Here is a 24903-nt window from a genome sequence, read left to right on the forward strand (position 1 = left end):
CCCTGTGTGCACCTGAAAGCAGAGAGATGATTGTTTGCCCCCTGACTGCAAGTCGCCCACCCCACAGCCGGCAAGAGACTGTTCAGTGCCCCCACACTCCCTAAAGATTTAGTTGTTCATTGATCCCTTATGGGCATGAGGAGAATTGCATGTGCCCTCATGGCCACCAAGGCAAATAAAAGGAGAGGAAACGTATGGAAGAGGCTGCAGATTAGATCAAAGCAAGCAAACCTTCCTCCACCACTGTCCACGAAAGGCTGATGCACCTGTGAGAGGAGAAGCAAACAGTGAGCAGCAGTTTGTCTCCTAAGTTACACCATCACCTTCTTCCACCAGAGTCTGCAGTGCATGGCCCATTGCCCATGCCAGAAAGCCACTAAAAACCGAAGATGAAGAGAGCACATGTAACGCGTGGCGCAATGCACATCGAAAGGAGAGCTGAAAAAAGAGAAGAGAGAAAGGTGTGTAACCAGACCTGTCACACTAAAGAACCTGACAACCACTGATGTGCAGGAGAAATGATCAAAGGTGACAAGACAGAGGACTCGTGCCACTACCAGAGTGTGCACCCACCGACACAAGTGAGCCTCAAAGGGGTAGCGACATCACTGGGGACAGCCCAGCAGGAGAACCGAAAGTAAGCCGCCTGCAGGTGCAAACCGCATATCTACCCCACGCTTCCCAGCACAACCGTCCAGCGACTGTCAATGGCTACTTGATAAAGATGGCATCCCTGCTAGCAATCGCACATGCTAAAAGAGGAGGTCAGCACCAGCAAACACACCGAGCTACATGGACGCCTAGTCCCTCCAGTCACCCTCACTCCCTGCAAGCCCTAGCCACCTGTCATACAGATCGTCTAATGGAAACAACACCATCATGCCATATGCATCAACCTAACTACAAAAGGAGCATCTCCCCAACAGAGTGGAGCCTTACACCTGCGAACCATCAAGAGACCAAGGAAGCACTCCTGGCACCGTGAGCGAGCAATTGTCCAGAGAACATTTGTTAGCCCCAACTGCATCTTGGTCCTGTTGGGGATCACATCTGACCATATGTCATCCACCCTTGCGGTTGCACGAATGACTCGGCTGTGGTTTCTGTTGGAGATCCTGAAGTGTCACCCGAGCGGCCCACATGCAGCCATGCACAATCCACGTGGTCCCGTGGCGACCCATCGGAGAGGGCCGCAAGGAAATCCCCTTCATGGGAAATGGTCTGGAAGCTGTTCCAGTCAAGACACCCCAAGAGAAAACTCTGCAGGTAACTTCACCGATGTTTCTGATGTACCCCCAGTTTGAACTTTTGACACCAAAACTGCGAGAGCAAGCAAGACTGACCAACATTGTATAGGTGGACTTTAATCCAATCGGCCTGCTGTCGAAGTATCGAGTCTCCAGCTATATACGTTTGTGACATCTGGTTAAATCAGGGATGCAAGCTGTGATGTCCGGGTGCTGCCAACTGCACCTGTTCATTTGTCCTGTACTGTACTGCAGACTGCCTTGAGAGACTAAGAGACTCAGTGGAGTCCAGTTTTATTTATTCCACAGGTAAGACTCGATTTTCTTTTCGTTACATTTTGGGAGGAATGTAGTGTCCTGCTGGACACGAAGTTTTGTTTCCAGCCACTCCCCGAGGGCTGACCTTAAACCTCCCCCACACCCATCCCACACAGGCGTCATCGGTCAGGTGACCCTGTCAATTACAAGGCCCAAGTGCACTTGCTCGTGGCCAGTTCTACACCCAGTATTCCAGTGTCTGTGTCATTATTAAATGCTGTGCGGGCCTAGAACCCAGAACACCACAGGGGCCGAAGACGTAGCACATTATGATTAGGTCCCCTGCAGAATGCAAAGAGGGGCCCCTGAGTCTCCCATATCTCACATATATTTATTGGCCTTGGGCTGATTGGGGGTCATCCTAGCGGTTTGTTGGCCCCTGAAGGACTGCGGGTCCCTGCTGGGGGCAAGGAACAGTAAGTCTTCTAATGGAAAATTTTCTCTAACGAGAAAGGCGAAAAAAGACACTTTTGAAAAGAGAGAAATTTCCTAACAAGACTAATGTAAATTCTCGTAATGGGAAATCTGTGCAATTCAGAACTGAAAAAACCTACCAGAAGCCAAAAAATAACATACATTTCAGTGTGTAAGGGAATTTACACTTATATATATATATATTTACCTTACTTTTGCAGTATGTTGGACATATAAAAACCCAGCGTACTATAGATTCTACATCAGCAAAAACTAAAGTAGTGTATATCAGGAGAAATATCATTCTACATGTATAAGGTAGGAAAATATTTGTGAATTATAAAACAGTTTTTCCTTGTGCATAATAGAATTCCTAAATGACGATAATTTTGTATATACAAAAAGTTTTATAGAGGGTGGGTACTTATACAATTTGTACAACCTCTTTTTTTTCCATAGAGACCTATGGTATAGGATCTCGCTAACAGCACTAAGGAAGTGATTTATCTAAACAATAAGCTATACAAAAGAAGAACCAGTAAAATCTTCTCCCAAGTACATAAAGGAATCAAGATAGCTATTTAAGTGGTAAGAACTAGCAAATATATATTTTTCGATAATAGCTGGGTCGTAGATGATCTTATGTATAAAAATAAAAATGTAATAGCTTCTCATAAAATAGAAAACTGGATCAATACTAGCGGTAGTAGGGCAATGATCCCTCTGAATTTGGAATATTGTCTAAGTTTACAATTTTAGTTAAAGAATGCTGACCTCCTTAGAGCCTTGCTTTGTGTCTTAAGACCAAACAGTGAAAACCCACCAGACCACATAATAACTTTAGAGTCAATTATTCAGTTAAAAACAAATATTGAGAGCTTAATATTTTCTGATTGTAGAAAAAGTTTGAGCCTGAAAATATTCAGAGAGAAAATGCTTCAGTGGAATTGTAAATGGCTTAAATTAATTATGGGACAGTTGAAAATCATGTAAAAAGTTTGTAAATATTGTTGTTTTTTAATGATGATATGTGCAATGTGTAAATAATGTATATATGTATCATTTGTAGCCCTTAAGAAGTCCTTGTCGGACGAAACGCGTAGGCATCGGCTACAGTCTGTTTTTATGAAGAAAGAACCTTTTTTTTAAATAAATAAAGAATTTACTACTATTCCACTGAAGATTCATCATTCATCAGGATTCAGTTGTTACAATAATTGAATAATTTGAAATAACATTGTTTACTATAAACTGTTATGACTTTGCTGAAGAGCTATAGATCATCATTACTTTGTTAAAGAGTGCTGGACATATGAGGATTATGTTTGTTTGAGACTTGTTAGTCTTAAGGAGATCGAGGGGTTTTGGATCTCCAGTCCCTAGCACCAAAACTTTTAGATAAAGCGTGACACTAGTGGATAAGTGCAATTGTCTATAGCCCCAAACCCTTGTGCTTTGTGTGTGTAAAACATATCCCAGGAGTTTAGTGAGTCAAGCAAACAGTTCTAGATTCCTGTAGTAAAGACACATGCGTTGTAAACAGAGTTTTTCAACTGTCCGTGCGAATCGCCGCAAATGAGCACGTCTCCCAACCAAAGAGCTGTACAGGGTTGTATTGGGTCAACAAACTGAGAGGGTGCAAGGGAATTGTGATAATGTGTTCTTCACTCTTTGAGTGAATTATTGTCCTTTTTGAAGTAGAGGCCTACCAGACAGTGCAGCTGTCTGGCTTGCGAAGACAGTGCAGCTCTCCAGTTTGCTAAATACATCTTGTCGACATTCTGAAAGCTTCTATGGGAATGCATTCTGCTAATTGCTTATCTTTAGCTTTGTGGTTTGTAATTCACATTTGCTTGCTTTCTGTTTGCTGGCTCTATGTGTTTTAGGCTATCCAGCTTGAGTTCAACCCTCCTGTGGAGCTGAGCCTGTTTACCAAACTCTTCCACCAGTACTTGTTTCCGTAAATAGACCTTTAAATCTTGTTTTAATCTTGTCACATTTGCTGTGCATTCAAAGACAGGGGTCAAATGCCAAGCTCTGTTTACTGAGTGAGATTGATGTTTTCTTTTCTTTCTCAGAGTTCAAAGTGAGAGGATTTATGTGACAATCATGCTGGCTACTAGGGGTGTGCTAGAGGAAAGCTGTATGATGTTATGTTGTCCTAGTACACAAAAAAAGGTCTGTAAATATACTGTGCAGATGTTTCAGAATATATCAGAATTAGGAAAGCACAAAAGAAGCACATTTTTGGGTAATTCTGAAGTGTGGTGGAAACAAATATTTTAATATGATCAAACAAATCAATACACTAGGTGATGACATTTCCACACATTATTGTTTGTACATTGTATACTTTTATCAGTAAAACTGTGCAAATATGTGGTCATTTCAATTGAAAATGTGTTGTCTGTAATGGCAGTGTGCTACCACACCATGCATACTCCAATTGATGCCACTGCACTGTACTCTACAACACTGCACTGTACTCTACACCACTCCACTCTTCACCACTCCACTCCACACCACTCCACTCCACTCCACTCTGTGTCACTGTGCAGTACTCTGCACCACTCCACCCTATGCCGCTGCTCTCTAGGTCACTTCACTCCACATCTCTCTACTCTGCTCTGCTTCACTGCACTCCACACCACTGCAGCATACGCCAGTCCACTCTACTAAGCACCACTCCACTTAATACCACTTTACTCTACACTACTGCACTCTAAGACACAGCACTCTACCCTGCAAAACCCCACTCTACCCTGTACCACTCCACTCTATGGCACTTCACTTTACTCTGAAACAATCTACTCTATGCCGCTGCGCTATACGCAACTTTACTCCACTCTGTTTCACTCCCCTTTATGCCACTCTACTCTATGCCGCTGCAGTCTTCACCACTGCAATCTACACTGCACCACTCCACTCTACTGCACTCTGCATCACTCTACACCACTCTTTTTTATGCCACTGCACTCCACATCACTTTACTAAAAAAACAATGCATTATATGCCACTACACTTTACGCCAATCTACTCTGTCCCATTGCATTCTATGCCACTATACTCTACTCTGCAACACTACACTCTATGCCACTGCACTCTACACCAATCTAGTCTGCACCACTGCACTCAATGCCACTCGACTCTATTCTGCAACACTATACTGTACGTCACTGCACTCTATGCCAATGGTCTCTATATCAATCCACTCTATGGCACACTACTCTATGTCATTGTGCTTGATGTCACTCAACTCTATGCCACTGCTCTCTATGCCAATCCACACTCACCCACTCTAATCTACTCTGCACCACTGCACTCTCCACCACTCTACGCTATACCACTCCACTCTACTCTGCACCAGTCTATGCCACTCTACTCTAAACCACTGCACTCAACGGCAATACACTCTACACCACTTTACTCAAAACCAGGGCACTCACTGCCACTGTACTCTACACAAATCTACTCTGCACCACTGCATTCTAAGCCACTCTATTCTACCCTGCAACACTGTACTCTACGCCACTCTACTCTTTACAACTATACTCTTTGCCATTGCACCCTACACCAATGCACTCTATGCTACTCTACTCTGCATCACTGCACTCTACTCTGCAGCACTCCACTGTACGATACTGCACTCTATGTCACTGCATTCTATCCTGCACCATGCTACTCCACGCCACTTCACTCTACTCTGAAACAATCTACTCTACGCCACTGCACTCTACTCCACTCTGTCAATCCCCTCTACACCATTCTACTCTATGCCACTGCACTCTTCACAACTGCAATCCACGCTACTCCCTGCCACTTCACTCTGCTCTGAAACAATCTACTCTACACCACTGCACTCTACACAGCACCTCTCCACTCTGTACCACTCTACTCTGCAGCACTCTACTTTATGCCACTGCTCTCTACGCCACTCTACTCCAAACCACTGTATTCAACGTCACTATATTCCATGCCAGTGAATATTATACCACTTCACTGAAAACCATTGTACTCTACACCACTGCACTCTACACCAATCTATGCTGTACCACTGTACTCTATGCCACTATACTCTATTCTGCAACACTCTAATCTACACCACTGCATTCCACATCACTCTACGACACTATTCTGCTACCCTCCACTTGACCCTCCACAAACCTCTACTTGACTCAATATCTACGACACTCCACCACCCTCTTAGCCACTACCCTCTATGACACTCTACACTATGTCACTCCACTCTTTTCAACTCCACTCTATGCCACTTTACTCCACTCTACGCTACTCCACTCTACGCTACGGCACACGCACTCTACTATGAGGCATTCTACTACACTCTATGGCACTCTACTCTATGACACTTTACTGCACTCTGTGCTACACCAGTGTACACCCCTCTACTCTATGTCACTCCAGTTGGCTCGAGGATGGCTGATTAGACAGGCATTAGCTGGATCAGCTGCAGATACTGTTGCCGGGTTCTTCTCAACTTTTAGCCCTTCATTTCAAATGAAATCTACTATCAGAATGGCTTTGAAAGATTTTCGAGGGGGCTCCTTGAAGTCATATAAGAAACAATCTGATTGTCTGATTGGGGTGGCAAATCAAATATTTTTGACGCTTGTTCTAAAAGAGTATATAATCCTCCAATGTCATCCAGCTGTGAGTCTGCTGGTTGCAGAGCAGCTGGCATGGATCAGGTGCTAAATAATCACCCCACTATGAACCCAGTCTTGATCCTCCTACCTTACATTCACCATCTGAATAGAGGCAACCACTCACTGTAATTAACAGGGGTCTTAACAGAGGAGTTTGGGATGATCATTGGGACCTCAAACTTGGAAGCATTGACAAAGTATGTGGGGTACAAGGAGTAGCTGGACATGTCTTAAGCAATTGCAACTGTGGCAGTAAAAATGGTAGTTTTGGCAATTTTGTTTTTCACAGCTCTAGGAACTTTTTATTTTTTAGTAATCGGTTAACAGCCATAAATCTTCAATTAAAGCTTGCAGAACCTGCACTATTTCTTCTTGATATTACACATGTTGCTAATAAGGTACATATTCTTCAAAGTATTATATAGGTCCTACTTTGCACACTGTCAGCTGTGTGCCAGCCTGAAGTGGAAATATATATTTACCCTCCATATAATTCTCGTCCTCCTCTACAGGCAGAACTGAAGGGTCCTTCATCAGTAGAGTGCTCAAGGTCCATAGGTGACGTGGTCGCAGATGCGGCACCTTGCTTGGTGATATATGTTATGGCAGCAGTCGCACATAAATGCCCTTTTCTACAATCGATGTGATCCTGTGGGATTTCGTCAACAGTGTTGTTATCGGCATCAAGACATTCTCTTCATCCACAGTACCACATTGCATATGGCTGTGTCACTTCGATTCTTCTCAGTGATGGTCTCTGGCTGCTGTCCCACATTTCTTAGTTATGACTTGCACTCATAGGAAGTGCCACCTCTAGCCTCCTTGTTTGCTTTTTAACACAGAGATTCTTGGGCCCTGTAAAGTTAGAAACGAGCTGGCCTATCTTGATAGGCCCAATATTGATATTGCTCTCCTGCAGTAGACACACCTTGCGCCTTCTACTGCACCTGAGTGAGGCATTTATGCCGCTGAAAGTAAGAAGAATCTGAAACCACCACTACCTTGGTTCTTGAAACATCTTTCTGAAGAGTGAACATGACTGAGAAAACTTGAGAAAATCTAGAAACATGCACCTTTTCCTTCTATTCTGACTCAACTCAGAGCCACCAAAAGAAACAACAAGCACAACATTTTCAGAGCCAAGTCTGAAAGTCTAAGTCCGAACTCCGGCCCGGAGGTGGAGCTTCCGGCTTGGGGGCGGAGCTTGCGGCCCGGAGGCGGATCTTCCGGCCCGGAGGCGGAGCTTCTGGCCCGGAGTCAGAGCTTGCGGCCCAGAGGTGGAGATTTCAGCATGGCTAAAATCCCCACCTCCGAGCTGGAAGCTCTGCCTCCAAGCCGCAAGCTCGGCCTCCGGGCCGGAAGCTCCGCCTCCGGGCCGCAAGCTCCGCCCCCAAGCCGGAAGCTCCGCCTCCGGGTCGGAATTTCCGGCCCGAGTTCGGACTTAGAGTTAGTAGTCTTAAATCTATTCTGTGAATACCGAAAGTAGTAAGTTTATTCTGTGAATCCCGAAAGTAGTAAGTTCACTCTGTGAATCCCGAAAGTATTAAGTGCATTCTGTGAATACCAAATAGTAGTAAGTTTAGGATTTAGTCTTAAGTTCATTCTGTGAATCGGGCCCCTTGATGTTCCAACTCCATTAATTTGCTTACATGGTTTGTGCGTCTACACAAACTCTGCCCTAGAGATGAGTGCTACCTACCTAAACGCCAAGAAGGCCTTTGACTCTCTGAAGTGGGTCTACCTCTTTGGGAGGCTTTTGAGAGTCAGGCCCAGTTCTCCCTGCTATACTCTGACTCTGTAGCCAGGATCAGGATCAACAAATGCATCTCGCGGCCTCTTCAGATACCGTATGGATGGTCCCTGTCCCTGCTGCTGTTTGCAGTGGCTCTTGAACCCCTGGCTAATTCACTGAATTAGCACCACTTACTCATGAGATGATAATTTCCTAGAATGTGCGAATGAGCCTCATGCTAATTTGTCACTTATTCACACAATACTTAGATTTGCCAAAATGTTTGGCATGCAGAGCAGCTGGGATACTTCAGTTATTTTCTTCCTTGACACCGAGCACGGCTCAGCCCACCCTTAATTTCCCATTGCAATAGTGTATCACATTGATGCATAAAATGCGGGTTCTGGTCCTTAGAGACATCAGTATTATGATACATGAATATTACGGCATTCGCCAAGTTTCTGATGCTGATTTGATCATTGGAAATCCCTCCCTTTGAAGAGGCCTGCCACGTTGCACTCATTACCATGGTTGCACTGCCCAGGTTTCTCTACCTGTTTGTGACTATGCCAATCACCTTACTGAAAGCTTTCAGAAGTTCAAGGTTTGTGCTCCTCAAATTGATGTTGGCGGTAAGCAGCCGTAAATTAGGTGGGTAACACTGACACTTCCTCAGAATGTGGATGGCATTGATTTTGAGATTTTTTTTGTAGCGCATGCTCACCATACTGTATACTGATATTGTTCAGGCCACCTTATACCACAGTTATTGGTTGATGATGACATCAGTGCACTTCAGTTCTTACCTGTCATCTGCCAAGGTCTACCTCGATGAATAATTAGTCAATCAATCAAGGATTTGTAAAGCACAGCAAATCACCTGTGAGAGTGTCAAGACGCTGGAGTGCTAGCTGCTTCTTGATGCGATTTGTGGACGCGCCTTCTTCAGTTCCGGAGTCACGCCAGAGTCAGTCCGTCTGCGCCCGTCCGCGCCTCAGACGAGCCCGACGGCCATGGCTCACACTCCATTGCATCCCAGATACTTATCACAGGTATTAACTAGTAGAGTAACAAATAAACCCTATATAACTCCTTGTCTCATAAAATATAGTCCCGAGCAATTAATGGCTCTGAGATCCCCTAGACAACTGTCCTGCTGTCTTTTTGAGTTAGACAGGGAGAATAATGTTTGCCACAATTGTACTCTTGCTATAAACTCTGTTGGGACGAAAATTATGGAGGATAGAATCAATAAGAAATATCCTAATCTTGATTCAGGATTATTTACATTTCTTAGCCTGAATTGCCGTTCCCTACCAAAACACAAGACTGAGATATTTAACCTATTATTAGATGAGGCTCCTGACGCCTTGTTCATAACTGAAACTTGGCAGCAGGAAAGCTCCGGACCTGATGTTGTCATGGCTCTCCCGGACTCATATGCGATTACACGACTTGACCGGAAAAATAAGTTAGGAGGAGGCATAGCAATTTTTTTTTTTTAAAACTACAACTGTGATTTTAAAAAACTCCCATGCGCCGGATGTGAAGGTGCCATTTTTAAAATTATACTTGCCCCAAATTTCACTTTTTCAGGAGCACTTATTTATCGACCGCCAGGTGCGGCATCAAACTGGATGATCAATATGTCAGAACTTATGGGCCCCTTAGTAATGAAGGCTGCTAACTTCACAATTATTGGTGATTTGAATTTACATCTGGACAAAGAAGACTGCACAAATGCCACCGAACTTATTGCTGATCTTGCGTCTCTTAACCTAACTTTGAAAAACTCTGGTTCTACACACATCGCTGGTCACTTATTGGATCCAATTTGTTCCAATATTACTGATATGGACACTTTCCCTGCCTTACCCATTCCTTGGTCAGACCATTTTCCCATTAAATTCTCATTTCGAGTACAACTGTTAAATAAGGACATAACACCGGTTCCAACCCATGTTGTTAGAAAATGGAAAAGATTAGATATTAATATTCTGAATACTTTTTTGGAAGACACCTCACCCTGCACTAAATCAAGGGTGCAAAATCTTTCGACATCTGTCCAAACATGGCTTATGACAGCCATCGACTCATGTCGGCCCAAAACAAAGTTAAAAGGTTATAATCAGTGCCCCCCTGCCCCATGGTTCAATGAATCTCTAAAGCAAGAAAAAACCACATGTAAAAATGCTGAACGTCAGTGGAGGAAGACTTACTCCCTGGAAGCTAAGAATGAATATAAAATAGAAATAACACACTATCAAATGATGTGTAGCAAAGCTAAAGCAGAATTTGTATGCACCAAAATCACAGAGGCTTTAAATCAATCTAAAACACTTTTTAAAATAGTGAAAGAGCTGGCTGGCTCAAATACTTCACAAACTCCACCTGACCTCAATAAAACACAGTATGACCAACTAGCTACTTTCTTTGCAAACAAAGTGGATAAAATATATCAGAGCATCGAACAAGCACAAAATGAATATAATAAAGCTAATATGGATGTTCATAACTCCTCCCCTGACAGACCGAGCAATCAAACTGGTATACTAGGCTCTAATGCCTGTGACATTCATATACTGCCTCACTTGAAAACTGGCCTATGCTCAACATTGATACTGTTATTGACCTACTTAATACGATCAAATCAGGCTCACCAAGAGACCCGTTACCATGCTCTGTCCTAAAACAACTTAGTAGGAAAGCTATGTCTATTATCACCGACCTTTTAAATACATCCCTGCAGGAGGAACATGTGCCAGATGAATGGAAACATGCAATGATTCATCCACTGTTGAAGAAAGCTGATGCTGATCCAAATCTACCCTCAAACTTCCGGCCAATCTCCCTCCTCCCCATTTTTGCTCAGATTCTGGAGAAACACGTTCATCGATCTCTCACGGATTTTATAACCTTGCACGACCTGCTGCCCTCCCATCAGTCAGGCTTTCGCTCAGGCTTCTCTACTGAGACTACCTTGTTAGGTGTTACAGAGAATATCCGAGCTTTGATAGATAGAGGTGAAACGGTGGCACTTGTGCTTCTTGACCTCAGTGCCGCATTTGATACGGTGTCACATGCGGTACTAATGCGGATACTCCATTCGATAGGCATTTGTGGCGCTGCCTTAAATTGGATTAAATCATTGTTAGAGCATAGAACTTTGCAAGTCTTCTCTCAATCTGCCTGTTCAGATACCCTGACTTTTAAACACGGAGTACCGCAAGGCTCAATTTTAAGCCCGCTACTTTTTAACTTGTACATGAGTCAGCTCGCAAAAGTAGTAGAAGAGACTGGATTGCTGATGTTCTCCTATGCTGACGATTCTCAGCTTCTCTTCTCTCTTTCCTCCGCGGGAAGCGATAATCCCTCTACCTTAAAACTAGGATTGGAAAAGATTGCACGGTGGATGCAAGAAAACTTCCTCAAATTAAACGGTGATAAAACCGAGTTAATTGTCCTGGGAAAAAATAAAGAACTTTGGGGGCCCCAACATTGGCCATCAGAAATGGGTACCCCCCCGATTCCAACCACACAGGCTCGTAATCTAGGCTTCATTATCGATGACTCGTTGAATATGCACCAGCAAGCTGTGAAAACATCGGCCACTTGTTTTGCAATTCTAAAATGGCTAAATAAATCTGCTGGATGCTATCAGAACACACCAAAAAAACGGTCATCAATGCCTTAATAACATCCAGGCTTGATTACGGCAATGTGTTATATCTGGGGGCAAAAAAGGCAACAATCCGCAGACTGCAAACAGTGCAGAACGCAGCGGCGAGACTGTTATGGAAAATCCCAATTTTTTCATCCACCTCCAAATACATCCGAGAGCTGCATTGGTTGAGAATAGAGAATCGGATCAAATTTAAATCCCTATGCTTCATGCACAAGATCTCCACTAAAAAAGCCCCTAAGTACTTACAAAATCTAGTCCACCCTTACCTCCCTTCTCGGGCTTTGAGATCGACAACAGCCCACAATTTTGTTATCCCTAAAATAAAACTATCACGCATGGGTGGAAAATCCTTTGCTTTCCTTGGCCCCTCACTGTGGAAAACTATGCCACATGCACTGCGCTCTGAGGCAAGCTATATGAAATTCAGGAAGGCCTTGAAAACTTGGCTATTCAACATCTAAATTGCCGGTCCTGTCATTTACTACTGAATCATAGCGCCGGGAATTCTTTGTTGGGTAGCTGTAGCACTATATAAGCTAAATAAATAAAAATAAATAAATAAATCTTGTTCATTCCAACAGCCAGGTCTTGAGTCCTTTCCTGAATTGCCAGAGTGATGAGGTGGTCCTGAGGTGCAGGGGAAGGTCATTCCAGGCTTTGACCATCAGGTGTGAGAAGGAGTGCCCTCCGCTGTTGTATCAGGGGGTCCAGGAGGTGTCTGCTAAGAAGAGAGAGGCAGATCGTAAGTGTCTGGTTGGTTGGGGGAAAGCCATGCGTTTGTTGATGTATGCTGGTCCTTCATTGGCCCGGGATTTGTGTGTGTGGGTCAACATCTTGAACTGGCATCGCTTCCGGATCGGGAGCCAGTGTAGCTTCTTGTGGTGGGGGGTGATGTGGGTCCTTTTGGGGAGGTTGAGAATGAGTCTTGCCATTGATTTTTGTACTGTCTGTAGTCTATTCAGGAGATGTGCAGTGATTCAGACGTAGAGTACCTTACCATAGTCCAGCCTGCTGGAGATGATGGACTGCTTGACGGTCCTTCCGGAGTCGACTAGGAGCCACCTGAAGATCTTGTGGACCATGCGTAGGCTGTGGAAGCAATCGAAAAAGACTGTGTTTACCTGCTTTTTCTTAGATGGCTTGCTGTCTAAGATAATGCTGAGGTTGCGTACATGGCCTGTCAGGGTAGAGGATGGGCTGAGTTCAGCAGGCCTCCATGCATCGTTGCATGGCGAGATGCAGTTCCCAAAGATGAGGTCTTCCTTCTGGTCTGTGTTGAGTTTGAGACACTTGTTCTTCATCCAATCAGCGAGGTTCATCGTACATCTGTGGAAGTTGGCTCTGGTGGAGGGGTCTTCTAACAGCGAGAGGATGAGTTGAGTGCCGTCTACGTAGAAGATATGTTGAGTCTTTGGGATCTGACTTGATGGCCAGCGGGGTCATGCACATGTTGAAGAGGGTAGGACTGTGAGACGATCCTTGGGGGATGCCGCAGATTATATTTTCGGGCTCCGAGGTGAACTGTGGGAGACAGAGTTTCTTGGTTCTTGTGGTGAGGTATGATGCAAAACATTTGAGGGCGTCTCCCTGGATTCCAATATGGTGGAGTCTGTTGATCAGGATGTGATGGGAGACAATGTCAAAGGCAGGTGATAAGTCCAGAGGATGAGGTTTGCCATTTCGCAGTGGTCCAGGAGTTGCCCTGATGTCATCGGTGGCTGCGATCAGGGCTGTCTCAGGGCTGTGGTTGGCTCAGAATCCAGATTCAGAGGGGTCGAGGAGGTTGTCGTGTTCCAGGTGTTTGGTGAGTTGTTGGTTTATTGCCTTCTCGTGAACCTTCGCTGGGAAAGGGAGCAGGGAGATGGGCCGGTAATTCTTCAGTTTTGTTGGGTCAGTGGATGGTTTATGCAGGAGGGCCCTTACTTCAGCGATGATCAACGTAGGCCAATACTGAGAGCATCATTATTCTTTGACTGGCCTCGCACACGTCCGGTTGGGTTCTTGTGATGTATACACTGAGGTGCAGCATTGTCCTCACAGTCGGTGGTTTCTCCTTGTATTGGATTCTAGTTACCATCTGTGAAAACAGAGTAGTAAGCGATTGCACAAACGACGACATGCAAAGTCTCTCCCTGGACAAAATGTAAGACCCTGCAGAAAAAGTGTGTAACAGGGTCACAGCTACACAAGTCTACATGAATACATTTATTATTCTTTTCGCTGGAAGAGACAATACAGCAGCAGGGCAACACATGTCAACCACCTTCTCTTTCTCTCTTCCATCTGCTACTTGCATTATACTAGGATCCCCTTACAACATACCCAGTGTTACACACATAACATTCGAAACAAGGCCAGCAAGCTCACAACAAAGAGATTTCAAGACATGAGCGTAGTGGGTATGAGGCTTGGGTAGTCTCCTGGGGCTGTGACAGATGGTGTACTATTGGGATACACATGCCTGCAGTCCTTGAGAGCATGCAGGAAAATGATGGCAGGATGACGGTACTGCTTGTGGAATCAGACGGCGCAAACAAAGGTGTTGCCAAGCAACGTTAAAGAAGCACTGTGGGTGGTGTCAGCATTCATCATGACCACAATCAACACTGAGGTAATGGCAAGTGTAACAGAGGACTTGAGCTTTGAATTCTAGAATTTGTTGCAGAGGTGTGGAATTTTAGTATAGAAGCAAGGGAAATACAATGAGTAATAGGCTCAGAATTGTATCCATTAAAATAGAAAACGCTTAAGATGCTGCAACGGCCTCTGCTATTCCAAGAATGGGGAGAGGCCGGTTTGAGGCTTACATTGATGTATTGGTTGCCCACAATTGGTCACTTTGGAGGGAGGTTGCCATAGTTAGTAGCCCCTTCAGCACCAGAAAGGAAACAACTAGCTCATAAATAGAGTTTATGGAATTGTACTTGGCATTTGCGTAGCATATAGCAACCACTCCAGCACAATGCAGTCCGTGATAATGTGACTCAAGTAAGTCTTGTATATATCTGGTTGGTACGGTCTATGTTTATACTGTGACATAAGGAGGAAGCATTGGGTGTTGTAAATGTGAGTCAGAGGATGCTCCACCCAAGCCACTGAAGACTCGGTGCTGCGCATAGGCATGTTTGTGATGCAGATCGATCGGTTAGTGCTTTTTATATTCAAAGATCTACTGAATAGTCTTTGGGTTTGTGGTTTTCTGGTATAGATCCTTACTGTGCATCAGGGAGTTAATTTACCAGGTGTTGATATGTTCAAGAAGCCTTCTCTCATAGCAGTCTACAGGTTTGTATGTGGTAACCAGTTGAGCTTTATACAGGAGAATTTCAGGTTGATCAATCAGTACATTTGTTGAGTGCTACTTGTAACTTGTGAGGGTATCCAGGCACTGGCAGGGTCCAGTTGATTAGCCAAATTGCCAGGTCTTCAGGCACTTTCAGAAGTCTGGAAGAGATGGGGAGGTCCATAGACGAAAGGTTAGCCCATTCCATATCTTCGCTGCTAGGCAGGAGAAGCAATCTCCACAGCTGTTACATCAGTTGCTGGGGGTGAGGGTTGGGAAAAGGGACACGGAGCAAATGTGTCTGTAGGGCTCATGGAGGTTCAGGCAGTGGTTCAAGTAGGCGGGTCCCCAGTTGTATAGGGCCTTGTATGCTTAGGTAAGGAGATTGAACTGGCATCTTTTCTATACAGGGAGCCAGTGGAGTTCCCTGAGGTAGGGGGCGATATGAGGTTGTCTAGGGAGATCCAGGACGAGTCTGGCTGTGGCATCCTGTATGAGCTGTATGTAGTCTTCATCTGAAGTGAGCTGTAATCACTGCACAGAGAGTGTTGTCGTAATCCAGTCGGCTGGAGATGAGGGCCTGCAGAATGGTGCGTCTTGAGCTTTCGCGTAGCCATTTAAATATCTTCCGAAACATGCAGAGGATGTAGAAGCAGAAGGAGGAGACAGACTTGACTGGAGTTGTCATGGTTAGCTTGTTGTCCTGAATGATGCCTTGGTTCCTAGCATGGTCAGTCGGTAGCAGTAGGTATGAGTTCTGAAGGCCACCAGGATGCATCCCATGAGGAGCTTTTATTTCTGAAAATCAGTACTTCTGTCTTGTCCGAGTTGGGCTTCAGGCAGGTGATTTGATAGCTTTCGTATTCAGGTTTGGAGGGAGTTCCAGAGTTGCAGGAAGGAACACTTTGAAAAGGTTGCTTGTTTCCCTTACAAGTCAATAAATTAGCATTCTTGATCTGATGTTTCTTCTATTTGTTTTTTTTAGCAAAATGTTTATTTTCAGTTTCAAATGGTCAAAGGGCCCAATGCAATATAAAGACTTGAGTAGTTACATACAATGAATCAAGAGTATACAGTTGCAGTGTTCATCATCAGTAAGCAAGCACGCAGAATATATACATTGTTATGCAGATCTGGACCTTCCCATCCCTAAAAAACATACCCACTGCCCCATCCCCTGTGTCATGCTGTTCAAGAACACTATTACTGCCAGTTTTTCAGTGCCTGCTCAGCCCACAGACATGTGCACATCTTCCTAGTCCCTACACTGTTCGGATACAGAATATGGACAAACAGCCCCACCTTCTAACCTGTCCAGGTTGTGGGGACTCATCTGGAGTATCCAAATCAGGGTTCCTCAAACAGTCCACTAGGTTGTCCCAGGCCCTCCCGGTCAACCGTACCCTCTCCTAATTTCTCAAAGCAGGACTTTACTCTCAAACCCTGCACATTTCGCAAGTTCTTCCCTCCATTTAGTTAGTCAGGGACTGATATTTCTTTATGAGGATTATGTGTAAACCTCCCATAGTAGATAAGCTAGTCCGACATGCTGTGCAATACAGAGGGCTTAGAAGGAGCTACGTCTGGAAGTGTGACCCAGTGTAATGCTTGAAGGGTTGGTGTTATCTCAGCTCTAGTATTTTTGGGAACTCCAGGCTAAGGAGAGTCGAGAGCTGGAGGGGTGCTGTGCATATGTCTTAGGACTGAGAAGGATTGGGGTTGCGGTGTGGTTTGGAGCTGCAAGAACAGTTTTGCCTAAGTGGCTCAGCCTTGCTGATAGTCTTGATTTTTCTCTCTATATCTTGGAGCCGAAAGGGCATTTCCTCCAACCTAGTCTCGGCACGCCCTAGCCTCCTTAGAGCAGGAATTTTCTGTTTGGCATTATGGGGGTATAGGGTACTGGCTGTAATAACTAAAATGCAAGGAAAGAGGGTCAGATAGTTTCCGTCTGCCTGTATTTGGTCATATCCAGACTATGACTGGAACTTTCTGTTCTCACGTTTCAACAAGCCTGATTCTCCTCGTTTTTACATTGGAATAACTAATCCAACATGGCATCTACTTCCTATGTTTGATTTCCTGTTCCTCTTTGACAATATAAAAGGAGCAGTAAAACCTTGGTTAACTGCGTTGAAATGCAGTCTAAGAGTATCCTGTTAGTTTTTTGTCCCTATTTTTTAACTTGGTCTTAAGCTCTAGTTGGTGGGTTCTTTCACTCTTGAATTCATTGGCTCAGTGCTAGGTGTACTTTTATCCTTGAGCTTCACCCCTTGGATTCTGACTCTGCATGGATTATCCTGAAAACCTACACCTTTGGTACCTTCTGTCCTGGACCATCTGGCCCATGTTAAATGGAGTTTTTTTTAATGTCCTGCAGATTTTTCCTCCAACCTTCAGATTCCTTTCTGCAGACAACATCTCTAACACATGCTGTCATGAAGAGCAAAGAGGCAACTGGAAGTCTCCGGGCCCTCCTCAGACATACCAGGTCAAGAACAGGGAAGCGGAATCTTCATCTAGCCATTGGAAAGTACAGACTGTTGTCGAAGTATGGTGTAAGTGTTTTGATTCCATCCTAGTCTACAGTGGTGAAAAGCGGGCACCCCAACAAGGTATATTCTGTTCGCTTTGTCTAGCCGTGAGAGTGCCAGAGGGAATGTAGCATGGACACCTTCAGTCAACCTCTTGAACGGGAAGGTCGGGATTCTCTGTCTGTATAAGAATGTTTTCGGAATCTGGCCTACCTGAGCTTTAGGGAGAGAGAGAAAGCCTATGCCTTATGGTCCCGCAGTGTGAAACAAGAATTGGCATTGCTAAATCCATATGTAAAGATTTGACACCATAAAGCCATGAAGAAAAAGAAGAAACAATTCTTTGTCACATAATTCAAGTTGTAAATTATTGATATTAATATATATGAGAATACACATTCGAAATGTAAGGTACCACACACCTCCTAATGTCTTCTTATATTACAAGTAAATGGGAAAGATGGGCATAACCAATTAAAGAAGTACCAACATTTAGCACTCATGTGCGCTGAAGACTGGCAATGTGTTTTGAACTGTGCATTAGGGGTCCCTAATCATCTAGATTACTTTCATTAAGATGTGGCTGACTAGGAAGAGGGACAAAAGGCAATGAAACTCAGCTTCTCTCCAGCATAACAAAGAAGGAAACTTTTTGACCAAAAAGTCAGAATTGTTCAGGGATCGTTTAGATGGTTGGGTGTTTACCTCAAACCCCCAACACCTAAAACACTCTTCACCCCCTTTCAGCAGTCCATACCCATACATATTGGACTGGAGGTGCTGCTTATGCATTGCCATTGATATCTGAGATATTTGCATTATTTATATACTGGGGCATTGAGAAATCTGCCCTGGTTTTTTCTGGTGCTTTAAACACTGGGGCAGAGTGGATACTGGTCTAGCTATTTTTTTTACATAATAAGCTCGTACCCACGTTGCCTCACTATGAAAGCATCATCATCAGACCAGGATTATTCAAGTCCTTCCCCTGCCAAACAGCATGTGGAGGAATAAAACGAAGATGGGACTAGGTAGGGGAGATAAACATAGGATGACTCTGTCCTAATGCCCGAACCCATGGACTGGAACTCTGTGAGGCTCCTGTCCTGCAGAAGATGCAGCATTTATATAAGTCATCATCACTAGCTATTAATGTGCACCTGGGGAAGGGTCAAGTCAGGTATAATTCAAGAGAGAAGGTGTGTTCCACCCCTGTCTGGGGCGGCATCGGCTTAAGCTGCCCTCTCATGGCTTTACCGGCAGCTCTTTGCACCCGTGAACAGATAAACTTCCCAATACGTGTCACTGTTATTGGGAAGCACTACTGAGTACAATCCTAAGGCTCCACATCTGCTCTGCCAGGATCCCTCTCCAGCACCCTGCAGCAAAGCTCTTGGGCCCCTGACCTGAAGCACCTCAAGAACATCCGCATTGGATACCTGACTGATCTCAGTCATACCCTCTGTAATGCTCTGGATCACACACTATCACTCCAGCTCTAAAACTCCATACATTTGCAGACGGCTCCTCATTTTTTAATCTTTGGATACATGTGCGGCTGGAACATTCTCTTTATGGCAAATCAATGATGCTCTGATTGCTGGTTGAGGCCGTAAACCTGGAAAAAATACCCTCTGCATTTTTACTGAACCCTGCAACGACTTCAAGACATTCTTTGAATGTAAAAACCCCACACCTTGAGAGGACATCAGACCTGCACTGTTCCACCCCCTTTGCTTCCTCTTTCCCCCCCACTCTACAAGTGTCAATCACAGCATTCAAAACAATGGACAGGGAACAATTGATCTGACCAAAACACTAAAAGTATCTGCAGATCTTTGTGTCTGGCCTGCATTAAACAACACATCATAACAATCGTCCCTGACTTCACAAATGTTATTAATGCTTCACTCCTATAAGACTCAAGTGCTACACAACTCAAGCAAGGTATTGTCACACTTCTGCTAAAGATGCCAATAGTAGACCAGATATCTAGACCCATTAGCACATCATAACCGCCTGCCTTTCCCCAGAAAGTACTTGAAAATAAAGTCACAAAACACAACTATGTGAGCCAAAACCACATTCTACAGATCACTAGTCAGGGTTCAGACCCTCGAGATACCAAAACTACAGTAGTCAACATGAGAGGAAAGCCTTACTATAATGGATGACAATAATCAATTCGCTCTAATACTGCTTGACTTGCTAGCTGCCTATAATACAATACTATTGAAAAGACTTCAAGACAAGTAGGAATCACTAGGACAACTCTAAATTGGATTCACTATTTCCTCTGCAATCATAGCCTACAAATATGAATGTGATTCACAATGTCATCTGCCGAGAAAGTGTCCTTTTGAGTACCACAAGGCCAAACACTCAGCTCGTTACTGTTGTTCATCTTATACATGCATCCCTTGGCCCAGATACTGAAACAGACTGGGGTATACTGTCGGATGACAAAGAGATGCACATTCAATTGGGTGGTTGCAACAAATACCCAGAACCTAAAACCCAGTCTATTCAAATTGCTACAAATCTGGTTACACATCACAAATAACCACAAAGGCGACACAACCTGGAAGTTCTGTTTGATGTTGATATGCCTTTCTCACTCCAAAACAACTCAGTGGGTGATGGCTTCAATTTACAGCTATCTCTGGGCAATGGCATGGCTGGTCAACTCTCAAGTATTGTACTGGATGTCCTAAATTACTGAGCAAAAAATACAATGACACCAGAATCAAACAGCTAGATTCTGCCAGAATCTAAGAAAATGTTACCAACTAAAGCCAGTATTAGAAACACTTTATTGGCTGCCAGTAGAAGAAATAATTAATGTGACTGCTGCTCCCTGCCCCTGCACGGTAGGGGCTTTATGAAGGCCAAATACAGTTACTATAAGACTCCATGATTGGCAGTGCTCCTCCTACATGCTGAAGGCTGCTAACCTTAGCGCAACTCTTCTTGTTCAGGTTGTAATCAACTGGGCATGGACATCTTAGGCATCCTTTGGTCCTGCCTAGCTTTTCCCTGCATCGGCCTGAAACATGGTTGCCTATGAGGACTATTGCCTAGATGCATCATTGAGAATTGCATTCGCAAACGGTGCGAATCCCATTTTTCGGCCATTTGCAAATGCAATTGACTAATCTGGAATGCATCATGCATTTCGCAATTTTAGGAATCGCAACCATGTTGCGATTTCTAAAATTGCGATTGCATTTAAGAAATCGCAATTACAGATTTCTTAAATGCAATGCATGATCATTTTTTAATTGCGAATTCGCAATTTGGAAGTGGTAAATTAGCATGAAGTTGAACTTCATGCTAATTTACGGAAAACTGTCAAATATGCACAAATTGCATTTTTGAAAGCTATAATGTACACACACACATGCCCTTGGGGCATGTGTGTGTGTAAATTGCATTTACAATACCATTTCAGGGGTGCAGGGAGGGGTTCTTTGGACCCCCCCTGCACCCTTGAAAGTGCATTCACATTTTGCGAATCGCAATTTGAAATTCGCAAAATGTGAATGCCTTCCCATTCATTCCTATGGGCTTTTTGGCCCATAGGAATCAATGGGAAGGGTTTTCCTTAATTGCGATTTGCAAATTGTGAATCGCAATTAAGGAAAAATACCGAATCGCAAAAATAAATGCGAATTGTTAATGCATTGCATTTTGCGATTCCTAAATTGCGATTCCTTAATTTTCGCAATTTAGGAATCGCAAAAAAAAACGTTGATGCATCTACCCGTATGTGTAGATTCTAGTTCTGATCATCAGCCTCCTTGGCCTTGTTGCACAATATGTTGAATATCACAGGAAAGACCACTCACAGAAGGGCAAGGTACTCCACATCCTTAGCTGCAACTAAACTTTGCATTATGAAGAAAATGAAATCCTCTGCTGCAGTGACGCACGTAGACTGGATGGTAGAGCTGATGGTTATTATGAGTATTGGACATGGACCTTCTTAGGGGAATTTACTCCAAAACATTTTGCTTTTTTCTCCTAGTTTTTGCCGACTATCTCTGCATGACCTTAGGAATCTGGGCACCTTCCCACTGTACTGCAGAGGGAAGGTGCGCGTGGCTACCTCGCCCAGATTAGGCAAGAGATGCTCATGCGATGGGTGTAGGTGCCGTACCTTGCGCCTCATAAACAGGTACACCACATAGCCGGGGAGAGTAGGGCACTGGGTAGTAGTGGGACGTAGCAATGAGTGTGCCACCCACTGGATAGCCTGTCAATCATGTATCGGGCCTGCACCACCGGATAGCCTGTCAACCATGTATGGGGCCTGTCACTGCATGCCGGTGGGGCGCCATTGTGCACCTGCCTAGGTTACAGCAAACAAATGATGAACGGAATGCTGACAATGCAGACATTCTCCCCCAATCAAAATATCTGGGCTAAATCCATCGTTCTTTTGCCCACTATGCCACCCAAGTTTAGACCCAGCTATATGCAAATCAGTCTTGACCCTGTGCCTCTTGGGAACAGTCCAGACCGAACTGCCAGGTCAGGTCCTCCCTGGACCGGAAACAAGCATCCTGGGACTGGTTTCAGGGTATGTCACCCTTCTTCAGCCAGGCTAGCTTGAATCCAGTGGCACAGTGAGCAAGGGACCCACGTCTGGGCATACCCATCCCACTTAAGGCGAAAAGTGCTACGCTATTTGTAAAGAAAAGAGGTACCCCCGACTAATATTCCTAAACCGGGGTAAATAAGTCAATTGTGAAAAAATATATTTAGGAAAAGTGAATAAAACTCACAGAAGGGCAAGGTACTCCACATCCTTAGCTGCATCTAAACTTTGCATTATGAAGAAAATGAAATCCTCTCCTTGTGACCAGGGGTGTACCCTATAACTGTGCGGGACTGTATTATCAGGATTGCTAGGGTGGGCCTGGGATGGACAGCATGTTGCACCGCATAAGGGTGTTCTTTCTCTCTCTCTCTCTCTCTCTCTCTCTCTCTCTCGCTCGCTCTCTCTCTCTCTCTCTCTCTCTCTCTCTCTCTCTGGGAGGGTGTTCGATTAGAAATTATCCAGAGTGTATTGATATCATAATACGAGTGAACGTAGTACTGCTAGTAATATTTCCAAATGTGTTTCATGACTGAGAGTATATGATTTTCATGTTATAATGATTGAATACGTTTGTTAAATATAAACATTATTTACATACATCCTGTCTGAAGTCTCTTTTGTGACACTCAGTGCTTTTATTGCAAGTGAAAGCTGTGCCTTTGCTTTAAACATTGCCTCTGAGGAAAGCCTGACTGCTCAGTGCCTAGCTACCCAAGGGTGAGCACAGGTTTATACGGCGGGTGTAACCACCCACCCTTGATGGGAGCCGTAGGTTCTGCCTGGCAGGGGGCATCCCTTGAGCCAACCGGAAAGTGCCGGTTCCAACAGTGAGACATGAAATATGGATGTAAAGACTCAATGACCAGACCCAGATTTTCTGAAAAAAATGTGTCTCCTTCTTGTTGCATAGTTGTTCTACTTCTAGCTCTAAGAATGTGAGTTATACATTTCTATACATATCTTGGTGTCCAACTCCTGCATCAAGGCCATCCAACTTTTCCTTTAAGCTCTATCATTCTACAACATGACTCCTTGCTTGTCCCAACCCCTTCATCTCTCCAGCCCATTCTATTTTATGATATAATTATTTTTCATAGCCACCACTGTGCATTATTCTAAATGATTTTCTCTCATATTTGCAACTGTTCTTGTACTCTAATAGGGTGTACCCTGCCCATCTAGTTTGTTGCTTTACTGTGGATGACCCCACTATGTGGCTGATTTCTTCACAAATACGTTGCACAAAATACCCAACGCTGGTACCTGTTAGGGGACTTTGTCTCACAGTCGGGGCCCCTGCTACGACTACTTCCTGCAGGCTAGGGCATATGGGGGAATTCAAACAGTTACAATGCCAGGAGCACAGTGTGCGGCACAAATGTCACTGTGGGTGGCATGCCACTGCTCTGCTGGACCACAGCTTCGCTGCTGAAGGCATGTACAAGCTCAGCATTTACAGTCTACCGGCATTGTTTTGGCCATTCCCAGGCAAGGCTGTGGGACTGAGGGGGGATGCTGATATAGGACTGGATTGGCCAGCCAATCCAACCCTGAAACCAATCTTCCAATCCTACAGTATACTTTGAAATCCTTATATGGCCCAATTCAGCACTACCTCTTTTTAACTCCTCTCTCTCACCTGCTCCTCTTCCCTTGCTGCTCCTTCGCTGTGTGTGTCTAAAGGTATTTTAACAGTTCATACATAAATATTTGTATTCTTATTTTTCAGAACACCCATGTAACTACAGCCCTGTTTAATTGGGCCATGACTGGTGTCCACCAGTAGGGAGCACATAGATGGACTGCTTATTTTCTTCATCGTTTGCACCAAACCTTCTATCTCACAGCTTCTCCAACCATTTTGTTACCCGTCACCCATCATGAACTCACTCTGTGCTTGAATTTGTTAGAGTTCTTGTTCTCCTTCTTGTTCAAGTCGATGAAGTAGTGGGAAACTCTGTCCAGGTCTCCCTGGTTCATAGCCCAGGCAATGCGGAAGGAGTCGCATGTGATGTCTGAAATGTGGATGCTGTGCGGGGTGGAGAGGAGCGCCATTTTCGGACACCCTGTAAGACAAGAAGAAGAGCCTGTCACAAAGGCCGGGCAACCAAAGAAGCAGGAAATTGACAATAACAGGATAGACATTAGTAAAAATAGAACCCAGAGACGGTGCCAATATCAAGCTGCAGAAACCTAAGCAATACTAAGAATAGGAGTACAGAATATAGACACTGCAAAAAATTGACATAAATAGAAAAGGTTACTAACTTGTCGTCACAGATCTGCATTGTAGGAATCTTCATTAAAGTCATGAATGCTTGAATGATCTCCCTCTGTCTGTGTGGACCCAGAACGCTGTACTATAGATATGTTGTTCCTATTATATAACACAGGGTGTGAAGAATCTATTTGTCCATAGGATGAAA

The 24903-nt window shown here is 44.3% G+C and overlaps 1 protein-coding gene across 2 annotated transcripts in view; it reads right to left on the minus strand.

The window, feature by feature from the left end:
• Nucleotides 1-24903, minus strand: part of PHYHIP (phytanoyl-CoA 2-hydroxylase interacting protein) — a 268673-nt gene that overhangs the window by 83516 nt on the left and 160254 nt on the right. For both annotated transcript variants that reach the window (XM_078665588.1, XM_078665589.1), the window contains exon 2: nt 24368-24543. In XM_078665588.1, coding sequence (XP_078521714.1) covers nt 24368-24532 — 165 coding nt within the window. In that variant the 5' untranslated portion in view covers nt 24533-24543. The remainder of the gene's footprint in view (nt 1-24367; nt 24544-24903) is intronic.

Source organism: Lissotriton helveticus, chromosome 11 (genome assembly GCF_964261635.1).
Source record: "Lissotriton helveticus chromosome 11, aLisHel1.1, whole genome shotgun sequence".
NCBI classification, from domain to species: Eukaryota; Metazoa; Chordata; class Amphibia; order Caudata; family Salamandridae; genus Lissotriton; species Lissotriton helveticus.